General features: G+C 51.1%; 3 protein-coding genes across 8 annotated transcripts in view; 1 reads left to right on the forward strand and 2 right to left on the reverse strand.

The window, feature by feature from the left end:
• The window catches only part of NAALADL1 (N-acetylated alpha-linked acidic dipeptidase like 1), a 38,673-nt gene extending 31,756 nt beyond the window's left edge, over positions 1–6,917 (forward strand). The window contains exons 12-19 of the mRNA XM_075569896.1: positions 452–519; positions 1,237–1,328; positions 1,599–1,689; positions 2,708–2,789; positions 4,053–4,226; positions 5,292–5,379; positions 5,801–5,893; positions 6,701–6,917. Of these exons, the coding sequence (XP_075426011.1) occupies positions 452–519; positions 1,237–1,328; positions 1,599–1,689; positions 2,708–2,789; positions 4,053–4,226; positions 5,292–5,379; positions 5,801–5,893; positions 6,701–6,884 (872 nt within the window). The 3' untranslated portion in view covers positions 6,885–6,917. The remainder of the gene's footprint in view (positions 1–451; positions 520–1,236; positions 1,329–1,598; positions 1,690–2,707; positions 2,790–4,052; positions 4,227–5,291; positions 5,380–5,800; positions 5,894–6,700) is intronic.
• Positions 6,918–8,512: 1,595 nt separating this feature from the next.
• SAC3D1 (SAC3 domain containing 1) lies at positions 8,513–12,015 on the reverse strand. Of its 4 annotated transcripts, none has more exons than XM_075569898.1 (3): positions 11,807–12,015; positions 9,862–10,472; positions 8,513–9,176 (listed from the first exon to the last, which is right to left on the reverse strand). In XM_075569898.1, the coding sequence occupies exons 2-3, from the start codon at positions 10,448–10,450 to the stop codon at positions 8,692–8,694; spliced, it is 1,074 nt and encodes a 357-aa protein (XP_075426013.1). In that variant the 5' UTR covers positions 10,451–10,472; positions 11,807–12,015; the 3' UTR covers positions 8,513–8,691. The 4 variants fall into 4 exon arrangements, with proteins under 4 accessions (XP_075426013.1, XP_075426014.1, XP_075426016.1 ...); XM_075569899.1 differs by having other exon boundaries at positions 11,775–12,015; XM_075569901.1 differs by lacking the exon at positions 11,807–12,015 and adding an exon at positions 11,566–11,762.
• Positions 12,016–13,032: 1,017 nt separating this feature from the next.
• Positions 13,033–27,807, reverse strand: SNX15 (sorting nexin 15). Of its 3 annotated transcripts, none has more exons than XM_075569903.1 (8): positions 27,607–27,807; positions 26,778–26,813; positions 26,351–26,471; positions 16,507–16,610; positions 15,366–15,552; positions 14,593–14,742; positions 13,969–14,196; positions 13,033–13,713 (listed from the first exon to the last, which is right to left on the reverse strand). In XM_075569903.1, the coding sequence occupies exons 1-8, from the start codon at positions 27,703–27,705 to the stop codon at positions 13,607–13,609; spliced, it is 1,032 nt and encodes a 343-aa protein (XP_075426018.1). In that variant the 5' UTR covers positions 27,706–27,807; the 3' UTR covers positions 13,033–13,606. The 3 variants fall into 3 exon arrangements, with proteins under 3 accessions (XP_075426018.1, XP_075426019.1, XP_075426017.1); XM_075569904.1 differs by having other exon boundaries at positions 16,507–16,622; positions 27,619–27,806; XM_075569902.1 differs by having other exon boundaries at positions 16,507–16,622; positions 27,607–27,802.
• Positions 27,808–27,898: the final 91 nt, after the last annotated feature.

Below are 27,898 nucleotides of genomic sequence, written 5' to 3' on the forward strand. Positions count from 1 at the left end.
TCAGTGAGGATGACAGCAGAATATTGGGGTGTATACGGAGGGGTACTAAGGATTTTAAAGCCATGTAATTCAATACAGCCTTTGAGTTGGTCATGTTGCTTTGGGAGGTCATCTTAGGCCCGGGCCATGGTGCCAACGCCCATGCGGAGGCTGTGGGAAAGCGGGTACTTTCTGGGGGCGTCACGGAGCTGGTTCGCCCTCACTGGGTGACCCGCTCATGTGATCGGCCTGTCGCGCCAAGTTTGAACTGATTTCTTGCGCAACGCGCACCCTCTCCCCCACGCACGCCGCATGGACGCGAACACTGCGCACGGTCTGCGGCAGCATGGCCCCAGTCTTAGCTGACGATAGACACATTAGGATGAGTTGATCGCATCCAAGATGACCATTTGGATTCAGTACATCTGATACGCTGATTTCTAGTCCCCTCTCTCTCTCTCTCTCTCTCTAGCCAATGCCACATTGAGGGCTCAGGGGACGCCTCCCGCACAAGGCGTCATATTCACAGCCTCCAAACAGGTACCTCATGGGGTCCATAAGCCACAATTGCTCAACAGGAGTCAAATACAAAATGGCCGATAAGCTCCGCCTATTACACAGTAGGCCTCAGTTTCTCTTTCATGTGACAAATGACGCAAAGTAACATGAGTACAAAAGAAAAGTCTCTCAGTGGTGGACATTTTATCTCAGGTGGCCATCTTGGTTTGGCTGTTTATCTCTTTATCGGGTATTCATCATGGTTGGAGGCAATCTTGTTTTTTGCTTCGACATAACCATATCAGGTGGCAATTTGTTCCAGACGGCCATGTCTTGTTTGTTCATGCAACACAGGTCGATGTCTTGATTCATGCCTCTCAGAAGCAGCCATTTTGTTTTGATCCGACCATCTTGGTTTCAAGCAGTCATATTATCGTGAACATTTGTGAGGTGGCCATATTGTTCTAGACAGCCATCTTTATATATTAGACTGGTTTCACTAAAAGCCTTGACCTGTCTTTCCCTGAGACACCCAGTTTGTCTCAGATAGCCATCTTAATTTAAGAAGGCTATATTAGTTCAGGTTGACCAACGTGGCAGCCATTTTGTCCCCATCTTTTTCTGTGTTGGTCATATCCATTTAGAGGCCTTGAGCCATTAAACTCGGAGACAGCCATTTTGTATCTGGCAGCCATTTAGGTATGAGAAGTTGACAGTGACTGAACAACGTATGACTTTTCACACCATCTCTTCCCGCAGGTGAAGACCCCCATGAGCTCCTCCCTCACTGTGTACGACAACTGGCTCCGTCACTCCAACCGAACAAGCTCCCTCCATGGAGTCATACCCCAGTGAGAGCCCAAGTTCCTGGATCTCAGTGCACACACACACTCACACACACTCACACACACTCACACACACTCACACACACTCACACACTCACACACTCACACACTCACACACTCACACACTCACACACTCACACACTCACACACTCACACACTCACACACACATAAACACACTCACACACTCACACAAACACACACAAACACACACAAACACACACAAACACACACCAAAACCATTAAACACCCCACATATTTCCATGTCTTGTTGGTAGGTTGGGCACGCTTGGCGCGGGCAGCGATTACGCCCCTTTCCTGCATTACCTGGGCATCACCTGTATGGATATCGCGTATACTTATGACAGGGTAACTACTATAGTAAATAAAATGACATTTCCCTGTGAAATGGCCTATTTATGCCACAGGAAAGTTGGCTGGGTGGTTTGCGTGGCGGGGACGAGGCTGTTGGTGGTTTGCGTGGCGGGGACGAGGCTGTTGGTGGTTTGCGTGGCGGGACGAGGCTGTTGGTGGTTCGCATGGCGGGGACGAGGCTGTTGGTGGTTTGCGTGGTGGGGACGAGGCTGTTGGTGGTTTGGTGGCGGGGACGAGGCTGTTGGTGGTTCGCGTGGCGGGGACGAGGCTGTTGGTGGTTCGCGTGGCGGGGACGAGGCTGTTGGTGGTTCGCGTGGCGAGGACGAGACTGTTGGTGGTTTGCGTGGCGGGGACGAGGCTGTTGGTGGTTTGCGTGGCGGGGACGAGGCTGTTGGTGGTTTGCGTGGCGGGGACGAGGCTGTTGGTTGTTTGTGTGGCGGGACGAGGCTGTTGATGGTTCGCATGGCGGGGACGAGGCTGTTGGTGGTTTGCGTGGCGGGACGAGGCTGTTGGTGGTTCGCATGGCGGGGACGAGGCTGTTGGTGGGTCGCGTGGCGAGGACGAGACTGTTGGTGGTTTGCGTGGCGAGGACGAGACTGTTGGTGGTTTGCGTGGCGAGGACGAGACTGTTGGTGGTTTGCGTGGCGGGGACGAGGCTGTTGGTGGTTTGCGTGGCGGGGACGAGGCTGTTGGTGGTTTGCGTGGCGGGGACGAGGCTGTTGGTGGTTTGCGTGGCGGGGACGAGGCTGTTGGTGGTTTGCGTGGCGGGGACGAGGCTGTTGGTGGTTTGCGTGGCGGGGACGAGGCTGTTGGTGGTTTGCGTGGCGGGGACGAGGCTGTTGGTGGTTTGCGTGGCGGGGACGAGGCTGTTGGTGGTTTGCGTGGCGGGGACGAGGCTGTTGGTGGTTTGCGTGGCGGGGACGAGGCTGTTGGTGGTCCTATTAAAGTCTATAGGGGCAGCTGGTGTGTGTAGGATGGGGACCTTACTCTGTCTCCTTTGTTTACCCTACAGAGCAAAACTTCTGCCCGTATATACCCCGCGTATCACACAGCGTATGACACCTTCGATTACGCAGCTAAGTTTATTGACCCAGGTAACAGCGGCAGTGCCAGCCTCCCCCTCACACACACTGATACACCATGCCATGTATACACGGCACAGGTACAGCGCGGGCAGCGGCAGTGCCATCCTCCCCCTCACACACACTGATACACCATGCCATGTATACACAGAACAGGTACAGCGCGGGCAGCGGCAGTGCCATCCTCCCCCTCACACACACTGATACACCATGCCATGTATACACGGCACAGGTACAGCGCGGGCAGCGGCAGTGCCATCCTCCCCCTCACACACACTGATACACCATGCCATGTATACACGGCACAGGTACAGCGCGGGCAGTGGCAGTGCCAGCCTCTCCCTCATACACTACTACACCATGACATGTATACACAGCACAGGTACAGTGCAGGCAGCGGCAGTGCCAGCCTCCCCCTCACACACACTGATACACCATGCCATGTATACACGGCACAGGTACAGCGCGGGCAGTGGCAGTGCCAGCCTCCCCCTCATACACACACTACTACACCATGACATGTATACACAGCACAGGTACAGTGCAGGCAGCGGCAGTGCCAGCCTCCCCCTCTCACACACTGATACACCATGACATGTATACACAGCACAAGTACAGCATGGACAGTGGCAGCCTCCTCCTCACACACTACTACACCATGTATACACAGCGTGGGCAGCGGCAGTGCCAGTCTCCTCAACACACACACACTACTACATCATGACATGTATACATAGCACAGGTACAGTGCGGGCAGCGGCAGTGCCAACCTCCTCCTCTCACACACACACCACGATGGCATGTATACACAGCACAGGTACAGCGCGGGCAGTGGCAGTGCCAGCCTCCCCCACACACACTACTACACCATGACATGTATGCACAGCACAGGTACAGCGCGGGCAGCGGCAGTGCCAGCCTCCCCCACACACTACTACACCATGCCATTTATACACAGCACAGTTACAGCGCAGGCAGCGGCAGTGCCAGCCTCCCCCTCACACACTACTACACCATGCCATGTATACACAGCAGTTACAGCGCGGGCAGTGCCAGCTTCCCCCACACACTACTACACCATGCCATGTATACACAGCACAGTTACAGCGCGGGCAGTGCCAGCTTCCCCCTTACACACCGATACACCATGCATACACAGCACAAGTACAGCGCGGGCAGCGGCAGTGCCAGCCTCCCCCACACACACACTACACCATAGCATGTATGGAGAGCGGCAGAGCCAGCCAGCTTATAACCCTAGTGTATTCCCTGCAGGTTTCACCAGTCACCAGGCCGTGGCACGCACCGTGGGGAACGTCCTTCTCCGCCTTTCCGACAGCCGGATCCTCCCCCTGGGAGCGAGGGAATATGGAGAGACGCTGGATGAATATTACAACAGGGCCGACATGAACTTCCGGGAAAACCTCATTGCCAGGGGCATCTCTTTGGGTAGGGGGGTGTATGGGGAGGTATGGGGGTGTATGGGGTGGTATGGGGGTGTATGGGGAGGCAGCACGTCTTCTCTTATCTCACCGGGAATCAGGGCGCGGCCAACGGCTGCACAGAGTATATCCCGCACTCTTAAGCAATAAATAGTGTTCCACAGCGTAAATACATAGCAGGACGAATATATACGCAGCAGGCCTGATATATACACAGGAGGGCTATATACGTGGCAGGACTGTTATCCACGCGGCACGAGGGATATATAAGCGGCATGAGGGATATATATATATTGGAGAAACAAACCCGGACGTTGTAATCTCCATACAAAATCATCAACTTTTTTTGTGGAAAACACATATATATTTTTTTTTTAGTTAATTTATTACACGTTTTTTTTTATTTTTTAACATTTTCATTTTTTGGTTAATACATTTCACCTAATCATATTATATTTTTATAATCATATTTTTCAGTGTTTTTTGCAATAATAGTTCATCATTCATCATTTTTTATTCAATTTATTTTTTAACACACAACAATTATACAGATACAATTTTTACATTTTTTTCATATTTTACACACACTCACCATCAATACTTATGACCACCATCTGAGTTCCTATATATATTTTATAATACATTTTTACAATTGTTTTATACGGGTCATCTGTGCTAACATTTGTTGCGGTCTGTTTGTTGTCAGGAGTCTACTGTGGGGCTAGTACACACCCAGGCGCTGTTGAATCTTTCAATTAATATATATATATATATATATATATATATACATATATATATACACACAAATACACACACAGCAGGGCGGACACATTCTCGGCATGACGGATATATACAGGACAGGTGTATACAGTATATAACTGGGCACGACACACACGCGCACACACACACACACACACACACACACACACACTTTCCAGAAGAAGTGTCTTTGTTCGTGACAACCAACGAGCATTCAAAATGGCCACTCTCTCACTAACAGGCCACAAACGGTGAAATTCAAAATGGCCACCAATGGCTTGCACACTCATTTTCGTTTCCTTCTGGGTTTCAGAGCCTTTGAAGAGAGCTGTGGACAGATACAAGATGGCGGCCGAAACCTTGAGCACTGCAATTACAAACCTCAAGGACGAAGTGGAGACGTGAGTTGGATTTGAACCTGCAACCCCAAAGTTGTCTACATAATATGATTTATAGGGTCTATCCCACCTCATCCTTAATTAATAGGGCCACAGAAAAGCCCTCTATCCTAGAATATCTAACTTTTTGAGTAGGCCCCAAAGGCTGAAGGCGTCACCATGGTTACTACCAGGCCCATTCTATGTAAAGAGTTCAAATATAGGTGTGCTGGTGGCATAAATTAAACAAGAGCAGCCATCTTAAATGTGTCCCACAGAAAAAAAGCATGTGTGTTCTCAGAGACTATTTATCGTTAACTTACAAACACGGCACCGTCTACTAATATATTAAGGGTATGATTATTTAATGTATATTGGTTGAAAATGTTGTTTTTAACCCTAAATATAAGTTATTTCATGTATTTGACAGTGAGTCTCTCCACAGGCCACTTAAGGTCCGGATGATTAACGATCAATTAATGCTCCTGGAACGTGCCTTCATAAATCATTACGCTTTCCCGGATAAACGATACTACAGGTATATAAGTACCCCAGTAGCTCATGATTATACAACAGTACTGGGACACTAAAAATGAGGATTATGTGGTTTGTTGGGGTGCGCACTTTTCTATCTCATCTTGGTGGCCATTTTGAATTTTCCCATCAGCTGTGTTCTGTGGCAGCACAAGGAAGTTCAAACAGACCGCTCTCATACCACTAGGGAAAGGCCATTGTCATATTAATATGACAACCATTGAATGGCCAACTCCAGCCTTTGTTTATTATCATGACAACCCTGAAAAATCCAACAGCCGTTCACACTCCAATGGGAGACGCCATGTCTTATTACCATGGCAACCCCAGAACGTTTAAAATGACCAACCCCACTTTGAGACTGCCTTTTATTGCCATGGCAATGCTGGAAAATGTAATCTGGCCGCCACAACAGCAATTGGAAAGACCCCGATTCATTTTCATGGTGGCCTAGAAAAATTCAAAATGGTCACCACACGTAATTGGGAGAGGCCCGCCTCCAGATTGGTCAAAGGTCCCTCACGTTTTAAATTTGCGTGAGATCTTCTCACCTCCGGGGCCAAAGATCCAGCATCTGCCAAGATGGGGTTATGACGCGAGGGGGGGAGGGGGAGGAGATTTAGAACTGTCTCAGGGTCTCCAGTCAGTGACATTGTGAGACGGAGCCCTAATGGGTGATGGGAAATGGACAATGACATAACTGCATTGTCACCAACAGTCAAGGCCCTGTTATATTGCCACAGCAACCCCCGACGTGTGTATAATGGTCACCTCCACGCTGTTACCACCCCCCTCTTGTCCTCTGTTGCAGTCACGTGATCTGGGCCTCGCGCAGCTCCACGGTGGCGACCTTTCCAGGCCTCGCCGACGCCTATGGTAAAGCCAACGCCACAAAACTGGAGGAGGACTGGAACCTCGTGCACCATCAGCTGACCGTGGCTGTGCAGGCCGTGGAGAATGCCGCGTCCACGCTGGAGACCGCGGCGTCCATTTAACACAATAAATAAGAAATATTTTTTATTCTTTTATTTATTGCTCCAGTGACTTATTGCACAGTGACCCGTACAGCGGCAGTGCCAGCCTCCCCCTCACACACACTCCTACACCATGTATACACAGATAGCAGCACAGCTACAGCGGCAGTGCCAGCCTCCCCCTCACACACTACTACACCATGACACAGATAGCAGCACAGGTACAGCGGCAGTGCCAGCCTCCCCCTCACACACACTACTACACCATGTATACACAGATAGCAACACAGATACAGCGGCAGTGCCAGCCTCCCCCTCACACACTACTACACCATGTATACACAGATAGCAGCACAGATACAGCGGCAGTGCCAGCCTCCCCCTCACACACTACTACACCATGTATACACAGATAGCAGCACAGATACAGCGGCAGTGCCAGCCTCCCCCTCACACACTACTACACCATGACACAGATAGCAGCACAGGTACAGCGGCAGTGCCAGCCTCCCCCTCACACACACTACTACACCATGTATACACAGATAGCAGCACAGATACAGCGGCAGTGCCAGCCTCCCCCTCACACACTACTACACCATGACACAGATAGCAGCACAGGTACAGCGGCAGTGCCAGCCTCCCCCTCACACACACTCCTACACCATGTATACACAGATAGCAGCACAGCTACAGCGGCAGTGCCAGCCTCCCCCTCACACACTACTACACCATGACACAGATAGCAGCACAGGTACAGCGGCAGTGCCAGCCTCCCCCTCACACACACTACTACACCATGTATACACAGATAGCAACACAGATACAGCGGCAGTGCCAGCCTCCCCCTCACACACTACTACACCATGTATACACAGATAGCAGCACAGATACAGCGGCAGTGCCAGCCTCCCCCTCACACACTACTACACCATGTATACACAGATAGCAGCACAGATACAGCGGCAGTGCCAGCCTCCCCCTCACACACTACTACACCATGACACAGATAGCAGCACAGGTACAGCGGCAGTGCCAGCCTCCCCCTCACACACACTACTACACCATGTATACACAGATAGCAGCACAGATACAGCGGCAGTGCCAGCCTCCCCCTCACACACTACTACACCATGACACAGATAGCAGCACAGGTACAGCGGCAGTGCCAGCCTCCCCCTCACACACACTACTACACCATGACACAGACAGCAGCACAGGTACAGCGGCAGTGCCAGGCACAGGGGCAGTGCCCCCCCCCCCCTGTAAAAAAGGAGGAACACCATCTATAATACTATGATGTGTATAATACGGGATTTTAAGTTCTATGCAAGTTTCTCACACCTTCAAGGCGGGAGGGGTTAAGAGCAGCTCTGGCTGAAGAGGGGTTAAATCCGGGCACTGGCAGGAGAGGGGGGTTAAGTGACGCTCAGCAGGGCTTTGGTATGGGAGAGGTTAAGCACCAATAGTTATACTAGCCATCATTATGTAATGAACGAATTCCTAACTCATTATAAAAACAGGGGAGGTGCTTGGGAGCCCCAAATAACAGCAAATAAAAAGGAGAGCACTCAGCCATTTAACAAATCATCCACTTTCAGAACATCACTTCTGGAATGGAAGGGGTTAAACACACGAATGATCAAGCATTTCTTACAAAATCTGTGTTTATAGGGCCCTGCAAAAAAAACAAACAAAACAAAAAACACAACCACATTTTATATATTATACATAATATACATACACATAATACTTCAAAGGACATAAAAAATGCAACGACTAATATCCAGTCCTGTTTATCATGGGTGGTCTGTAACCCTTCCAACGATCACCCCACCACCTCCTCCTCCTCTCCCATCATGACCTCGGCCCAGGTCCGGCCTCCTCTTTTTTCCTCAACCAAGAGGACCTCCCTCCCCGGGCGCTCAGGTCCCATGTCCTTAAACGAGGCCCTCAGAAACACCACAGTCTTGTGTTCCCCAGGAGCGAGGGCCAGGCCCCGTGTCCTGCACATCTCGGCGACTCTCCCCGGGTCGTCAGCAGCCACGAGCCTGGCAAGAAGCCCCAGTGGGAAACGGCAGTGTTTGTTGCTGTAGGCGTGGGTCAGAGTGCGCAGCGCCCAGTCACGAGAGGCGGAAAGATGGCGATAGAATGCGCAGGCCTGCAAGCAGTCGAGCCGGCGCAGAAGGCGGAAAAGTCGTACCCAGTTGCCCTCCAGGTGGGCCCGGCTCACAGCCAGTGCCAGGCGCACCTGAGGGGAGTCCCCTACCCGGCAGGGGAGCAGCAGTGTCCGTCTCATGGCATCCAGGTTACCTGGGGGAAATACGAGGCAGCATTGACTAATCACTTCTTTCACTATTGCTCAGGAACCATTTCATCATGCTAAGACAGATGCGAGGTAGGCTGCCAGAGCCTGTCAAAGCCCTTAGAGACCACCATGCTAGTGGTAACAAAACATTCCCCCTTTCCCTTTAGGTCTAAGCCCGACAAGCGGAGCAACTCCCCTGAGGCTCAATCAGCCTGCCAGTGCACAACAAACTGAGGCATAGTGGGCTTTTGAAGCCTAGATAAATTCCCAGTGGCCTGGTCATGCCACTAAGAGCTACTTATTTAATGAAGGCTGAAGGACTAAGTTGAAGTAGCCAGATTAAAGACCCATTTGAAGCCTACCGAATCCTAGTAACCCCACTTGAGGCCTAGCAAGACAGTTTGAAGGTCTAAAGGCATATGGGGGGGGGGGGGGGCAAATCTAGTCCTCAAGGGCCACCAGCAGGTCTGGTTTTAAGGATATCTCTGCTTCAGCACAGGTGGCTCAATCAGTGGCTCAGTCTTCAACCGAGTTACCTTTGCTGAAGCAGGGTTTCCTTAAAACCTGACCTGTTCGTGGCCCTTGAGGACTGGAGTTGGCCACTCCTGGTTCTAGGCCTAGGAACCCTATTTGATGTCTAAGTGGCCCCTCTTGAGACCTAGCCCATCCCTTCTGATACCCAGGCCTCACCCAAATCGTACAGCAGCAGCAGGGCCTGGAACTCTGCCTCCCTGGGGTGTCTCCCACCCAGTTTGTAACACTCCATCAGCTCTGCAAAGCTCTCCCGCACTTGAGTAGCGTGCAGTACCTCGTCATAGCTCCCCGCAGGCAGTTCCCTCGCCATATAAGGGGCGCACAGCAGGAAACCCAGGCTCCCCTCAAGCACACGGGCCCCCGACTGGTCCCGGGCCCTCTGTACCGTCAGGTCCTGTCTCACTGCCCGCAGGCGGTCAAAAGTAAAGGAGTAGACCTCCGCCAGCCCCATGTCATTGGTGTGACCCCACAGTGCCATCAACAGGTAGCGGATGGTATTCAGGAGAACGGCAGGGGGTCGGAGATCCTTGGGGGAGCACAGCTCCTTCCCCGCGGCGGGGCGGCTGTATTCTTTCACAGTCTTGGCGGGGTCAGCAAGGGGGTGGCCTCTCCCTCTCCGCCCCCTGCTTGTCCTCTCCGCATTTAGTGTCTCGTAGCGGTTCAGACGCCCCTGTAGCTCTCGCTCCCTCCTCTCTCGTTCGGGACACATGTCTGGGCAGATGCCAACTGGAGGAGAGAGGTTCATGGTTCTGGCCAGTGGTGTCCCCCTTTGAAAGACAAGAGGGTCAGAGTGACTTGATGAGTGACACATTTAATGGGTTAAAGGGTCTCTCCCACATAGATGCAAAGTGACCGAATGATCGTGACATGTTAATGGGTTAAATCTTAGTGGTCCCCACACCTGGCTTATTAACCCCTTGGTCACACATCCTGTAGCAGTTACAATGCCGGGGAGGATTCTGGGTAGTGACATGCAAATGCGTAACCATGGGGGGTATTACTTTTAGTTGTCACAAACCAAAGAACAGAAGAAACGGTCCCTCAAGGTCTGCACTTACATTCCCTGTGTATAACTAAAACATAACTTGTAAGAAGTCAAACTTAAATCAACACAAACACCAATAAGAACTCTACTGATTTGTATCAGTTATTTATAGTTACAATTATTAAAATATTAATAATGTAATTAAAATAATTATTAAAGTATTTTGAACATTGTGATCTATGTTGTATCAAAACTAATGTTCAGGTATATGTACAAATGCTGCGTCCATCCCTCTTCCCCTAATTCCCCCCCCCCCCACTTGTGCTTTTACCAGATTATATGTATCAATGTACCCTCTCCCCCATCCCTTTTTGTATTTCCCCTGCCCCCCCCCCCTCATAATTTTGAAAAAGGATTGATAAAACCTTTAAGAAATTATTATTAAAATATGAAAAATGACAGTACAGGTATTATTAAATTCATATTTGAATAATTGTAACTAAATAACTGATACAAATCAGTCGAGTTCTTGTTGCTGTTAGAGTTGATTTATGTTTTAGTTATACACAGGGAATGTAAGTGCAGACTTTGCGGGACCATTTCTTCTGTTCTTTGGTCAGTAATAGTTATATTAATGCCCAGGCCTTTATTTTTTGTGTGACGGTATGCGCCAGTACGTTGTACCGGCACCTACCTTCGCATCTCCGGCGGCATCTTCATGTAACGACGCGTCGCCATGACAATGTGACGCCACGCAGTGCTGCATTGCCATGGCAACATAACGCCGCAACGGAAATGAGGAGCAGGCGAAGGTAAGAAGCTCCCAATGCCCTTTCTGGCTCCTATCCCACTAACTGGCAGAGCGGGGGTCATACCTTAATTTGGGAGGCTGATTACTTGTACTTTCCTATTCATTTTAAACATGGATGTTTCCCTCAATACAAAGGCTGCAGAGACACAATGGGAGCAGGGGAGGGGTGACAATGAGAACTCTGCATCCCCCACAAGAGGCGATCCACAGGAGAGGCACCAAGATATACATGCACCAAAGCCACATGAGGTGCCACATATGGCAGCTAAGTACCTCTAGGTAAGCAGCCCCTTAAAAGCACTCACCACTTCTCCTGCCAAATGCAGGCACTACTCTCTCTAGTCAGTAGTTTTTAAATGATCATTTCCGGGTTCTCAGCCTCCCAGCATGCTGTTTTCTGTAGTCACTTCCTGCTTCTTTTCTACCAGCATGCAGTGTTCTGTAGTTTTTAATGGTCCCTTCCAGGTTCTCCTCGTCCCAGCATGCACTGTTCTGTGGTTTTACCTCCCTTCCTGCTTCTCCTCCCAGCATGCAGTTCTGTAGTTTTTGCTCACTTCCTGCTTCTCCTCCTCCCAGCATGCACTGTTCTGTAGTTTTGATAGTTACTTCCTGATTTCCTAAAAACTATCTTTATTCTTTATCATGGCCTCTCTCTCTCTAACTCAAGCTCCCAGAGCCGGCTTGAGATTTAACGGGCAGAGCTCAGGGCCTTTTACCTGCAACGGCATCTCAGCATGTCGCGGTGTCCCGTTGTCATGGCAACGTGATGTCGCAGGGCCGAGAAGCCGGATGGCAGGCAAGAGGCCCCGCGCTATCCCCCAGTATGCAGTTTAGCTGTTGTGGGAAAGAATGCGGGGCCGCTATAGGCACGGGGCTTGGTGCGATGGCACAGGCACCACCGCCACCCAGCCAGCCCCTCCCACCCACCGTTCTGCTCTTTCAATATAAAGATTGTCTGAGACATGTGAATGTGTTCACAAGTGATATTTGTATCTGCTACACAAGATAAAAGATTCGAACGGGACCATAATGTTGCCTTAATTGAATAAATCAAAATGCACTAATGGCAGTGACATGTTTAAGGTTCAGTCCCTCATAGGGGGCAAAGTGCAATTAATGGTAGGGACAGGTTTAACCCTTTAAATGCCCCACGTTTTAGGGGTCTGCATTCTAGAAATGCTCGTTTGCGAGGCAGAGATGGTGACAGGAAAGTAAGGGGGAGAATGGTCACCCTACTGTTGAGGCGGATCTTGAGGACTGGAGTTAAGAACCCCTGGGTTAAGGGATCACTCCCTCCGAGGACCAATGTTTACTAATACCAGTGACATGTTTAACGAATCAGCCCCTCCTAGGAGCAAAGTGATACCCCTGTACTGTGCCCCAATAGGATTCTGGGTAAGAAGAGCGATTGTGTGTCCGAAACCGGGCCAATGTGAACCAGCAAGAGATGGGTTAATATATTTATTTATATAGCGTCCTTATTTTACTCGTAAATGATGCTGTGTTCATAATAAACCATTTTGACTCCGTGTGGCTGTTATGGATATCATTTTAATATAGCAAAGAAAGCGAAGTGGAAATAAGAGGGAAAAAAAAATGTTCGATCGCTTGGTGTAAAAAAATAAAAACCCAGGCGTGGTTTTGCACTGGAAGGAGCTAGTGCTGTGGCTCCTCCCCTTTGGTGACATCACTGCGCATTGAGCAGGGGCTGCTTTCTGGACACAAGGAGAAACCCTCCATGTAGAAACGCAGACCGTTCCCACCATGCGACGCTGCCTTTAACAAAGTGGAAGGTTCCATTTATAAACACGAAACCACAGAACGTGGCTTTATCAAAGCGGAACGTACCATTTCTAGACCCGGAACAATCCACACGCACGGCACAGCCCCTTTCAGCAATGGGGAATGATCCATTTATCAACACAGAATCTTCCATTCCAGAAACCATCCATTTGTAAAAGAGGACCGTTCCATGTCACTCACACGGGGGAGTACCTACATTTTACCATGGAATCCAATCGACTCTTTCCGTAGCCCGGATTAAAATAATTAATATAATTAATATTTACACACGTACGCGCCCCCCCAGCCCCCACGGTTAGCAGTCACGCTGTGCTCCCCGTCACGTGTTCCTGGAATATCCTCTCTGCGTGACGCAGATATTCCGCTGTCCTGCGTGTAACGCCATCACGTCTAACTGCGCAGGGGTCATCTGTGTGAGGGGACATTATACAGTGAGACGGAGCATCGCTAGACACTGAAACGCTGTATGATATAGAGTATCTCTATACAATGATAATGATGAGGCGGAGCACTATACAATAAACATGTTCCTCAGCATAAAAAGAGGCAGAGTATTTCTATACACAGATAATGAACATGCCGCTCTGTATAACAATACTGAGCATCTCCATATGCCGATAATGTTCATGCCACGCTGTATAATGGTGCAGAGTATCCCTCCCACCTTTCACTCCTCTTAATAAGGTATCCACAGCATTGCGGTACAGCCTGAAGGCTTCTGGGTAATCTCCGGCTGTCTCCCTCTCCATTGCTCTCTGGATTTCCTCTGTGGCTAGCTCCAGGTATGCCCCGCCCCCTCCTGTGTCCTGAGGGGGGTCAGAGGTCAGTCCCTCCCCTTCACCCACAAGAGAGAGAAGACCTAAATCTGCTTCCGATTCCACTGGGACGCCGTCTGAAAGAGAAGAACATTAACACGCGGCACTGTATAATGACGCTGGGTACCATTCTATGCGGACAATGACCACACTGAGCTGTATAAATGATGCTGGGTACCTCTATATCAGGGGTAACCAACTGCAGTCCTCAAGGGCTACCAAGAGGTCAGCTTTCCAGGATATCCCTGCTTCAGCACAGGTGGTGCAGTCTTCAACTGAGCAACTGATTGAGCCACCTGTGCTGAAGCAGGGATATCCTGAAAAGCTGACCTGTTGGTGGCCCTTGAAGACTGGGAGTTGGCCCTCCTTGCTCTATACGCGGACACGGACAATGCTATATAATGATACTGAGTAAGTATCTATACACGGACAATGAACATGTCGTGCTATATAATAATGCAGAGTATCCTCACCTTCAGAAAAGCAGGGATCAAACAGCGCGAGGTCGTTGAGTGTCAGAGGCTGGCGGGGAGCACATGGGAGCGGCCTCTGTGCCCCCCCGTCTTCCTCTCCCAGGCCTTGCTCCTCATTCAGGTCGAACAGCAAATCTAATGCAGAGAGGTCTGCAGAGGGAGGAACACGCACAGCTCTGTCACTGCACGCACAGCTCTGTCACTGCACGCACGCACAGCTCTGTCACTGCACGCACGCACAGCTCTATCACTGCACGCACGCACAGCTCTGTCACTGCACGCACGCACAGCTCTGTCACTGCACGCACGCACAGCTGTCACTGCACGCACGCACAGCTCTGTCACTGCACGCACGCACAGCTGTCACTGCACACACACAGCTCTGTCACTACACACGCACAGCTGTCACTGCACGCACGCACAGCTCTGTCACTCACGCACGCACAGCTCTGTCACTGCACGCACGCACAGCTCTGTCACTGCACGCACGCACAGCTCTGTCACTACACACGCACAGCTGTCACTGCACACGCACAGCTGTCACTGCACACACGCACAGATCTGTCACTACATTCGCAGACACGCACCTGTCACTGCACCTCCTCCCACACGCACGTCACTACACCTCCATCCCTCACTACTATTCTTATAGTAACCATTACACACAGGACTGTCCCTCTGCTATTCCTGTACTGACCCTATTACACAGCTGTCACCACCTCCATCCTGCCCTCTTCAGGAGTTGTATAATATTTGAGAGTTCCTTAACGCACCATCCGCTGCTGCAGTGTCCTCAATTAGTCCTATCACCTCCTGTGACTCAGGGACCTCCACTCTGTCAGTGACACCTTCATTGATTTCTAGAGAAGGGCGGCTTGCTGGCTCCGGGGTTAGAGGTGGGGGCAGCACAAGGACATCTGCTGAATCCGGAGTGTTCGATCGTGTGACAACTTCTCCCCCCTGCAGGTGACAGTGACAGACGGGAGCTATGAGCCTGTCCCTCCCACCGCAGGGTGACACAGTGACACAGACAGAAGGGAGCTATGAGCCTGTCCCTCCCCCCGCAGGGTGACACAGTGACACAGAGAAGGGAGCTATGAGTCTGTCCCTCCCCCGCAGGGTGACACAGAGAAGGGAGCTATGAGTCTTTCCCACCCTCGCAGACAGAAAGGAGCTAGAAGTCTCTCTCCCCCCGCAGGATGACACAGACAGAAGGGAGCTATGAGTCTGTCCCTCCCCTCGCAGGGTGACACAGTGACACAGACAGAAGGGAGCTATGAGTCTGTCCCTCCCCCCGCAGGGTGACACAGACGGAAGGGAGCTGAGAGTCTGTCCCTCCCCCCGCAGGGTGACCCAGTGACACAGACAGAAGGGAGCTATGAGTCTGTCCCTCCCCCCGCAGGGTGACACAGGGACACAGACAGAAGGGAGCTATGAGTCTGTCCCTCCCCCCGCAGGGTGACACAGTGACACAGACAGAAGGGAGCTGTGAGTCTGTCCCTCCCCCGCAGGGTGACACAGTGACACAGACAGAAGGGAGCTATGAGTCTGTCCCTCCCCCCGCAGGGTGACACAGGGACACAGACAGAAGGGAGCTATGAGTCTGTCCCTCCCCCCACAGGGTGACACAGTGACACAGACAGAAGGGAGCTATGAGTCTGTCCCTCCCCCCGCAGGGTGACAGTGACACAGACAGAAGGGAGCTATGAGTCTGTCCCTCCCCCCGCAGGGTGACACAGTGACACAGACAGAAGGGAGCTATAAGTCTGTCCCTCCCCCCGCAGGGTGACACACTGACACAGACAGAAGGGAGCTATGAGTCTGTCCCTCCCCCCGCAGGGTGACACAGGGACACAGACAGAAGGGAGCTATGAGTCTGTCCCTCCCCCCGCAGGGTGACAGTCTGTCTCTTACCCTAAAGAATTCCTTTAGCTGGGGGCTGTTACTCAGAGCTGGGATGCTCACAGTGAATCTCAGCATATTCTCCGCAGCATTTCTGCGCTCCTCTATCACAGCGGCTTCAAAACGCCCTGCCGGAGAGAGAGTCACCGGAGAAAAAAAACAAAGGCAGAGACACAGACCCAGGCAGGCTGCTAAATATTCAGCAGCAGGGAATAATATTCAGGTGCAGCTAATCAAAAGTAATGACAATAATAAATCAATTAATTAGGATCTTGCCAATTAATATTCACAATCATGCTTTTTAGTATTAAGGCGCCTCGTAATTAAGATTTACCATTATCCTCATTATTAGACACTTACGAATAAATATGCAGAGTGGGGGGTTATTAATATTAACGAGCCTACTAATCAGTGCTCACAACCACTCATTAGCATTAAAAATAATCAATGTATTTTATAAGGCAATAATCAAGATTAACAAGCGTTCCAATTCCGATTCCTAAGCATGCGCTTTAATATTATGTAACACACCTGTACTTCCCATCTTAATATTAAAAAGAGTCGTCTCTAACCAACTCATTAATATTAGATCTTATAACAATACCGATTACCCAATACAATCTTTTGGCTTTCAGTATCTGTCTTCCGCCCTCTTCAACTGTCTCTCCGTAATCTCCTCCTGGGTGTGCCGATACCCGACGCTTAACATGTCCAAAGCAGAACTAAAACTCTTCCAAACCCGTCCGCTGCCACCCCTACACCCACACTCTCCCTCACTGCCACCCCTACACCCACACTCTCCCTCACTGCCACCCCTACACCCACACTCTCCCTCACTGCCACCCCTACACCCACACTCTCCCTCACTGCCACCCCTACACCCACACTCTCCCTCACTGCCACCCCTACACCCACACTCTCCCTCACTGCCACCCCTACACCCACACTCTCCCTCACTGCCACCCCTACACTCTCCCTCACTGTCACCCCTACACCCACACTCTCCCTCACTGCCACCCCTACACCCACACTCTCCCTTACTGCCACCCCTACACCCACACTCTCCCTCACTGCCACCCCTACACCCACACTCTCCCTCACTGCCACCCCTACACCCACACTCTCCCTCACTGCCACCCCTACACCCACACTCTCCCTCACTGCCACCCCTACACCCACACTCTCCCTCACTGCCACCCCTACACCCACACACTCCCTCACTGCCACCCCTACACCCACTCTCCCTCACTGCCACCCCTACACCCACACTCTCCCTCACTGCCACCCCTACACCCACACTCTCCCTCACTGCCACCCCTACATCCACACTCTCCCTCACTGCCACCCCTACAGCCACACTCTCCCTCACTGTCACCCCTACAGCCACACTCTCCCTCACTGTCACCCCTACACCCACACTCTCCCTCACTGCCACCCCTACACCCACACTCTCCCTCACTGCCACCCCTACACTCTCCCTCACTGTCACCCCTACACCCACACTCTCCCTCACTGCCACCCCTACACCCACTCTCCCTCACTGCCACCCCTACACCCACACTCTCCCTTACTGCCACCCCTACACCCACACTCTCCCTCACTGCCACCCCTACACCCACACTCTCCCTCACTGCCACCCCAACACCCACACTCTCCCTCACTGCCACCCCTACACCCACACTCTCCCTCACTGCCACCCCTACACCAACACTCTCCCTCACTGCCACCCCTACACCCACACTCTCCCTCACTGTCACCCCTACACCCACACACTCTCCCTCACTGCCACCCCTACACCCACACTCTCCCTCACTTCCACCCCTACACCCACACTGTCCCTCACTGCCACCCCTACACCCACACTGTCCCTCACTGCCACCCCTACACCCACACTCTCCCTCACTGCCACCCCTACCCCCACACTCTCCCTCACTGCCACCCCTACACCCACACTCTCCCTTACTGCCACCCCTACACACACACTGTCCCTCACTGCCACCCCTACACCCACACTCTCCCTCACTGCCACCCCTACACCCACTCTCCCTCACTGCCACCCCTACACCCACTCTCCCTCACTGCCACCCCTACACCCACACTCTCCCTTACTGCCATCCCTACACCCACACTCTCCCTCACTGCCACCCCTACAGCCACACTCTCCCTCACTGCCACCCCTACACCCACACTCTCCCTCACTGCCACCCCTACACCCACACTCTCCCTCACTGTCACCCCTACACTGTCCCTCACTGCCACCCCTACACTCTCCCTCACTGCCACCCCTACACCCACACCCTCCCCTCACTGCCACCCCTACACTCTCCCTCACTGCCACCCCTACACTCTCCCTCACTGCCACCCCTACACCCACACTCTCCCTCACTGCCACCCCTACACCCACACTCTCCCTCACTGCCACCCCTACACCCACTCTCCCTCACTGCCACCCCTACACTCTCCCTCACTGTCACCCCTACACCCACACTCTCCCTCACTGCCACCCCTACACCCACACTCTCCCTCACTGCCACCCCTACACCCACACTCTCCCTTACTGCCACCCCTACACCCACTCTCCCTCACTGCCACCCCTACACCCACACTCTCCCTCACTGCCACCCCAACACCCACACTCTCCCTCACTGCCACCCCTACACCCACACTCTCCCTTACTGCCACCCCTACACCCACACTCTCCCTCACTGCCACCCCTACACCCACACTCTCCCTCACTGTCACCCCTACACCCACACTCTCCCTCACTGCCACCTCTACACCCACACTCTCCCTCACTGCCACCCCTACACCCACACCGTCCCTCACTGCCACCCCTACACCCACACTGTCCCTCACTGCCACCCCTACACCCACACTCTCCCTCACTGCCACCCCTACACCCACACTCTCCCTCACTGCCACCCCTACACCCACACTCTCCCTTACTGCCACCCCTACACCCACACTGTCCCTCACTGCCACCCCTACACCCACACTCTCCCTCACTGGCACCCCAACACCCACACTCTCCTTCACTGCCACCACTACACCCACTCTCCCTCACTGCCACCCCTACACCCACACTCTCCCTCACTGCCACCCCTACACCCACACTCCCCCTTACTGCCACCCCTACACCCACACTCTCCCTCACTGCCACCCCTACAGCCACACTCTCCCTCACTGCCACCCCTACACCCACACTCTCCTTTACTGCCACCCCTACACCCACACTCTCCCTCACTGCCACCCCTACACCCACACTCTCCCTCACTGCCACCCCTACACCCACACTCTCCCTCACTGCCACCCCTACACCCACACTCTCCCTCACTGCCACCCCTACACCCACACTCTCCCTCACTGTCACCCCTACACTGTCCCTCACTGCCACCCCTACACTCTCCCTCACTGCCACCCCTACACCCACACTCTCCCTCACTGCCACCCCTACACTCTCCCTCACTGCCACCCCTACACTCTCCCTCACTGCCACCCCTACAGCCACACCCTCCCCTCACGGTCAATAACATCCCAATCTCATTAACACCTCAAGCTCGCTGCCTAGGAGGGGTCATCTTGGACTCTGCCTTCTCCTTCATCCTCACATGGAGTCCCTCACCAAGTCCTGCCGTCTCAACCTCCAAACTTTCGCCAGGATATGCCCTTTTCCCACGCATGATGCAACTAAACTGCCACCTTCTCCTAGTTGACATCCCCCTTGTCCGCCTGTCCCAACTCCAATCCATCCAAAACGCTGCTGCCAGACTCCTCTACCTCACTCACAGCTCCACTGTGCAAATCCCCACACTGGCTTCCCAGATCCTCCAGAATAAAATGTAAACCCCTGAGCTCTGACTTACAAGCGGTCTCAGCGACGCTGCCCCCCTTACATCTCCTTCCTCATCCCAAAATATATCCCTCAATGCCCCTTACGTTCTGCCCACGGTATCCCCCTTTCCTCCTGCCTTATTACCCCCTCTCACTCCCACACATGTATGTATGTCTTTATTTATGTAGCGCCATTAATGTACATAGCGCTTCACAGCAGTAATACACGTGACAATCATATAAATAACAAATAACACAATGAGAAGAAGCGCTTCAAAACATAAAAGTAACATTAAGGAAGAGGAGTCCCTGCTCCGAGGAGCTTACAGTCTAATTGGTAGGTAGGAAGAACGTACAGCGACAGTAGGAGGGCGTTCTGGTAAGTGCGTCTGCAGGGGGCCAAGCTTTATGTATGAGGTTTATAGTATTAGCCGCGGAGCTACTTATATGCTTCTTTAAGAAAGTGTGTTTTAAGATGGAGAGAGAGGGTGCTAGTCGGGTATTGAGGGGAAGGCCATTCCAGAGGTGCGGGGCAGTCAGTGAGAAAGGTTTAAGGCGGGAGAGGGCTTTAGATACAAAGGGGGTAGAAAGAAGACATCCTTGAGCAGAACGCAAGAGTCGGGATGGTGCATAGCGAGAAATTAGGGCTGAGATGTAAGGAGGGGCAGAAGAGTGTAAAGCTTTAAAAGTGAGGAGGGGAATTCTCCCGAGCTGCTCCCTCTCTCTGGGATTCCCCAACACCCAGAATGAAAAACGCCCTGAAAACCTCACATTTTCAATGAAGACCACCTGGCATACCTCGAACATCCAACTTCACCGCACCCCATTGGGACCAGCCGTGTGACTGGACCAATCTCCACCATGCTATATAACACACCCCAACATCCCCACCCTGAAACCTTAAAGGGATCAGCCGTGTGACTGGACCATACTCCATCCTGATGTATACTGTCCCACAATAAGCAGGCGCTTTTTGTTTCAACATTGTCCCTCAGCGTGTAAACTCTCAGGATCAGGGCTCTCGCTACTTTCTGTATCGGGTTTGCCCTCACTTGTATGTTATTCTGTGTATGTAATATACATACCTCTAATGGGTGGTCTTGTGACTATAACAAGCTTGTGGGCATTTGTGAGGAGTGGAGGCGATCCCCGGTCAGCCTTTCCCCTGTCATTATCGCTTGGGAAAGTGGTTTGGCTACGCGCTGTAATTACAGTGAGTGATCGGGGCCTTCAGGGCCCGTGCGCACGCGAGTGACATCACCCGGATGCGACGTGACCAGCGGGTCTGCTAACAGAGCAACAGGCAGGTGTGACGCGGCATCCCAGCCCTGGGAACACATTGTGGAGCCCCCAGACTAGGGTACAGCACGAAGGGGCCCATTATAAGTGGCATGTCTACTGAACAACTGAAGTTTAAAAGGAAGTTCAAAAGAAGTGAGGAAGAAGTGGACACCCCATCTGGCCCTGATTCCTGCATTTGAACTACGCTGGAAAGGAGGATATCATCAATACCAGACTGCATCATTACTGCTGTGATGCTGCCTTTACCATTTATATTTGCTGTGACTTCACTTCTTCTCAAATTATGCACTTCTTTTTACCAGCCTCAGTATGTCTCAAACTCTATTCAAATATCTCCATCTCTCCTTCCTTCCCCACTTCTCAGCTCACATGAACTCCTTTCTTACCTGCGTCCTCTCACACCACACAGCTATATCCCCTACACTAAAAAACACCCTTACAAATCATCCTCACACATCCTCTTTCTTTCCATGCTTCTCCTCCTTGCTTCTGGGGATATCTCTCCCAATCCTGGTCCCTGCCTTATTTCTACATGCGCTCGTCCTCGTCTGCCAATTGCAACCTCTACTCCTTCTGGTGTCAACCCCTCTAACCTCATACCCATCCCGCCACCCTCCCTCCTCTCTCCCTTTCTCATGTGCCCTTTGGAATGCTCGCTCACTCTCTAACAAGTTCCTCTCTGTGCATGACTTCTTTCTCTCTCACTCCCTGCTTCTCTTTGCTATAACTGAGACCTGGCTCACTCAGACTGACTCTGCTCTGGAAGCTGCCCTCTCCTATGGTGGCCTTTCCTTCTCCCACACTCCGCGCCCTGATGGCAGGGGTGGAGGCGTGGGGCTCCTGCTCTCCTCTCTCTGTCGTTACCGAACCCTTCCTATTCCTCCCTCTCTTGCTTTTCCCTCCTTTGAGGCTCACACTGTCCAGATTTTCTCTCCTCTCCCTGTTCATGTGGCGGTCATCTATCGCCCACCTACCTCTACTCATCCCCCTTCTGCCTTTCTCTCTCACTTTGAATCCTGGCTCTCTTTCTTCCTCTCCTCAGACTCCCCTGTTCTTCTCCTTGGGGACTTCAATTGCCACATTGATGACCCCTCTCTCACTTGGGCTTCCCGCTTTCTTTCTCTAACCTCTTCTTTTGGCCTTCAACAGTGGACTGCAGCCAGCACACACAAGGATGGCCACTATTTAGACCTGGTTTTCACTAAGAACTTCACTCTCTCCGATTTCTCCATTTCCCCTTTTCCTCTCTCTGACCATCATCTCATCTCATTCTCTTTATCTCGCTTCTCCCCTTCTCCACATCCATCTACCCCCCGGTTCTGCAGAAACCTGCGCTCTATTCACTTACCTGACTTTGAGTCCACTTTACGCTTCTCCCTCTCCTCTCTCAGCTCTGCTACAGACCCCGACAACCTGGTCAGGAACTACAACTCTGTCTTGTCCTCCTCTCTTGATCTACATGCCCCACTTTCTCTCTGCCGCACTCGCCCTTCTAACCCTAGACCCTGGCTAAATTCCCACACGCGCATGCTGCGTTCCTCCACTCGTTCCTCTGAACGCCTCTGGAGGAAGTCTCACACTCTCGCAGACTTCCTTCACTACAAATTTATGCTATCTTGTTTCAACTCTGCCCTCTCGCAAGCTAAACAAGCCTACTTTTCTGCACTAATCAACATGCACAAGTCTAACCCACACCGAATGTTCTCTGTCTTTGATACTCTACTCAAACCACCCTCTGCTGCCTCTCCTTCCTCCATCTCCGCTCAGGACTTTGCTGACTATTTTAAGGAAAAGGTGGAATCCATACGTCAGAACATCCCCTCTGTTTCTTCTTCCCATCCTACACCTCTTCCTAACTCTCCTTCTGCCTTCCTTGACTCTTTTTCCACTGTCTCAGAGGAGGATGTGTCGCTGTTTATCGCCTCTTCTCCCTCTACCACTTGCCCTCTTGACCCCATTCCCTCCCATCTCCTAAAATCTCTTGCTCCTACTATAATCCCTACGCTCACACACATTTTTAACTCCTCCCTCTGCTCTGGAACCTTTCCATCCTCCTTCAAACATGCAACCGTTATACCATTACTGAAAAACAGCAAGCTTGACCCTACCTGTCTTTCTAACTATCGACCTGTCTCCCTCCTGCCTTTTGCCTCTAAACTCCTTGAACATCTTGTATTCTCTCGCTTGCTCCATTTTCTCAACACCTATTCTCTCCTAGACCCTCTACAATCTGGCTTCCGCACTGCTCACTCCACCGAAACAGCCCTCACTAAAATAACTGACGACCTCCATGCTGCCAAAGACAGAGGTCATTACACTCTGCTCATATTACTCGACCTCTCTGCAGCATTTGATACTGTGGATCACCCTCTTCTCCTTCACATTCCCCACACTCTTGGTATTCGGAACAAAGCTCTATCCTGGATCTCATCCTACCTCTCCCATCGTACTTTCAGTGTCTCTTCTGCTAACACCTCCTCCTCCTCTATTGATCTCTCTGTGGGGGTACCCCAGGGCTCTGTCCTGGGACCTCTTCTCTTTTCTCTGTACACACTCTCTCTAGGTGACCTAATAACATCTTTTGGGTTTAAATATCACCTCTATGCTGACGACACACAAATATACTTTTCAACACCCGACCTTACACCTGCTATACAGACCAAAGTTTCTGAATGTCTCTCTGCTATATCATCCTGGATGGCCCTCCGTCGCCTTAAACTCAACATGGCTAAAACAGAGCTCCTCATACTTCCTCCCAAACCTGGCCCTACTACCTCCTTCTACATTACTGTTGGAACTACGATCATTCACCCAGTAGCCCAAGCACGCTGCCTAGGGGTCACACTCGACTCCTCTCTCACATTCGCCCCTCACATTCAAAACATTTCTAAAAATTGTCGCTTTTTCCTCCGCAATATAACAAAGATACGCCCTTTCCTCTGTTGCTCGACTGCTAAAACTCTGACTCAGGCCCTCATTCTCTCCCGTCTTGATTACTGTAACCTCCTGCTGTCCGGCCTTCCTGCCTCTCACCTGTCTCCCCTACAATCTATCCTAAATGCTGCTGCCAGAATCACTCTACTCTTTCCTAGATCTGTCTCAGCGTCTCCCCTCCTGAAATCCCTCTCCTGGCTTCCGATCAAATCCCGCATCTCACACTCCATTCTTCTCCTCACTTTTAAAGCTTTACACTCTTCTGCCCCTCCTTACATCTCAGCCCTAATTTCTCGCTATGCACCATCCCGACTCTTGCGTTCTGCTCAAGGATGTCTTCTTTCTACCCCCTTTTTATCTAAAGCCCTCTCCCGCCTTAAACCTTTTTCACTGACTGCCCCACACCTCTGGAATGCCCTTCCCCTCAGTACCCGACTAGCACCCTCTCTATCCACCTTTAAGACCCACCTTAAGACACACTTGCTTAAAGAAGCATACGAATAGCACTGTGAACATTCTGAACACATGATACATAAAGCTTGGCCCCCTGCAGACGCACTTACCAGAACTCCCTCCTACTGTCTCTGTACGTTCTCCCTACCTCCCAATTAGATTGTAAGCTCCTCGTGGCAGGGACTCCTCTTCCTTAATGTTATGTTTATGTCTAAAGCACTTATTCCCATGATCTGTTATTTATATTATCTGTTATTTATTCGATTACCACATGTATTACTACTGTGAAGCGCTATGTACATTAATGGCGCTATATAAATAAAGACATACAATACAATACAATAAAGCCATTTGGAGACTGCCCTTTCGCAAGTAGGATTCCAATTTTACACCACTGGATGGAATCTCCACAGTTCATGTTCCTTATGTCCTTTAGGCCTCGTTCAGGGTGCTGGCTTCGGAGGGAGGGCGTGCTGCCGTGCGAGCTGCCGTGGGACACAATGTATTCAAATTGAATACTGGTTGTCAGGGTAGCAGCTGTCCTGTCTCCGAAGTACGGAATTGACGCTGGCTACAGTTTCACTAAACAACCCAAGTCGTTTTTTGAAGCTGCAGCAGCGTCACTGGGACCTCGGCAGCCAATGAAATCATTCTTGAGAATGATTTCAAGACTGCAACATGGATCCCTAACCTCAGGTCTGTAGACCCCTCCCCGCCTCCTCAACTCCTGAAAAAGTCTGCTGCGGAAGATGAACACACATCACCCAGCAGACTGCCGCCCTCCCTCCCGAACGCCCGCCCTCCAACTCCTGCCTCTGGCACCCTGAACGAGGCCTTAGACATCTGATTTGTCTTTGCAATTGTTTTTAGTATTAAATAGTATTAATTTTCAGTCATTCTGTGAATGCGAGTGTGTGGATGTATTTGTTGTGTCATTTTGTTTTATACTAGTGTTGCACTATGATTTTCCTTTTTGTTTATCTCCACATGTCAGGAGATATCTATCAAGAATCATCAGATATTGATTGGACACCAAGGACTGGTTAACCAATTCATTTGGAATCATTCTGGGTGCTGTATGGTAAATCAGGGCGCCAGTGATTTTGTGTTTCTATACATTAGTCTGTACTCCCCCCATTGTACCGCGCTGCAGAATATGTTGGCACTTTCACAAATAAACGTTAATAATAATTAAGGAGCATACCAATTAATATTCATGAGCAAGGATGTGCATGAATATTCAAGGACATACTAATTAATAGACAAAGAATACCATGTCATACAAATTGTGCTTCCCAAACAAGGGGCCATTTTAGGAACCCGTCCCTTCACTTACCGAACACCTGGGCGCGGGGAAAGGGTGGGAATTCGTCGGTGCGCTGGAAGAGATTGCGATGAGTGTAGGAGAGCTCGCCGTGGAGTTTCTTAAAGTCACTGTAACGTTTCCATACAACAACCTGAAATATGAGGGCAGCAGCAGTGTGAGTGAGTGTGAGAGTGAGTGAGTGAAAGTAGGCACTCAAGGACTTGGAAAAAAATTAAAAAACTATCAACGCTTCAGCTCATTGCAGGAGTTTTTTTTCCCTCCGAAGACTCCTGTAGGGAGTCCAAACACGGATTCTTTCCAAGTCCTGGAGAGTCTGCCTCCATCACAGTTTCCAGCGCTTTTTGCACTCAGGCGGGACGCCATTATCAGTGTGTTGCCGCTGTCTGTGATTCTATACATACACACGTCTCTGGGGAGGGGGGGGCTGGCATATTACCTCTTTGACATCCTGAGGGTTCTTCTTAGATATAAACTGAAGGGGAGAGAAAAAGGATATATTTTCACAATTGTATACTTATTGATGGGTGCCGATATTGTGAATGTGTTCACAGGTGGTATTTTTATTTGCTGTATACTAGTGATGTACCGGGTACCCAGAAATTACCCGATACTATTTACAGTACTCGGACCCGGCGGGCTGACTCCCGTTTCCGGATAATTTCCGCTCTGCTCCCTCGTGCCTCCGCTTGGAGAAGGCTGAAGAACGATGCCACCGCCGGAAGGATATCTGCCGTTGCTGCCACCAGGATGGCTGCCGCTGCTCCCACCGCCACCAGGGTGTCACCCTCTGCCACGGTCCGCCGCCGGTAAGTGAAAACTACCCGGCAGGGTACCCAGATACCCGGCCAGGGTCATGTCTATTTTTCCCCCCAGGTACCCGGCACTTTTTAGGATCCGGTAAAACACTACTGTATACTTATTGATACAAAACGTGTGTGGATGTGTTACACACACACACACACACACACACACACACACACACACACACACACACAGTGTATGTGATTGTGTATACACACACGCACACAGTGTACACACACACGCAGTGTGTATGTGTCATTATGTCAGTGTGTATATCTATAATAGATAGCTATACAGTTATTAAACATATAGATAGGAATATTATAGATCTACACACACTGACACATACACACACTGACACATACGTACAGAAGGATCCACACTGACACATACACACACAGGTAGTATACATATACATATCGATATATATATATATATTCATAGACACAAACAAACACACTAACCTCAGCTGTCACCTTGTACTCGGTGAAGCCCTTTGGGTGGGTCCGGTTGCTGGTTACATGGTACCTCCTCTCGTGCTGCTCCCGGAGACCCCTGGACATATTTTCGCTGTGGGGTTGTGCTGCGGCCCCTTTAAGAGAGTGCCCGCCCCGGGTCTGGCATTGCGCATGCACAATAGACACGTGATGCCAGCCAGGCCTGGCAGGGAGAGACAAGGCACGCGTGCGTAGGAAGCACACGGCGTGCCAGCCAAGGGGCGGAGCGTCTGCGCGGAGAAACGCCGCGCTTTGCTAG

Source organism: Ascaphus truei, chromosome 14 (assembly GCF_040206685.1).
Source record: "Ascaphus truei isolate aAscTru1 chromosome 14, aAscTru1.hap1, whole genome shotgun sequence".
NCBI classification, from domain to species: domain Eukaryota; kingdom Metazoa; phylum Chordata; class Amphibia; order Anura; family Ascaphidae; genus Ascaphus; species Ascaphus truei.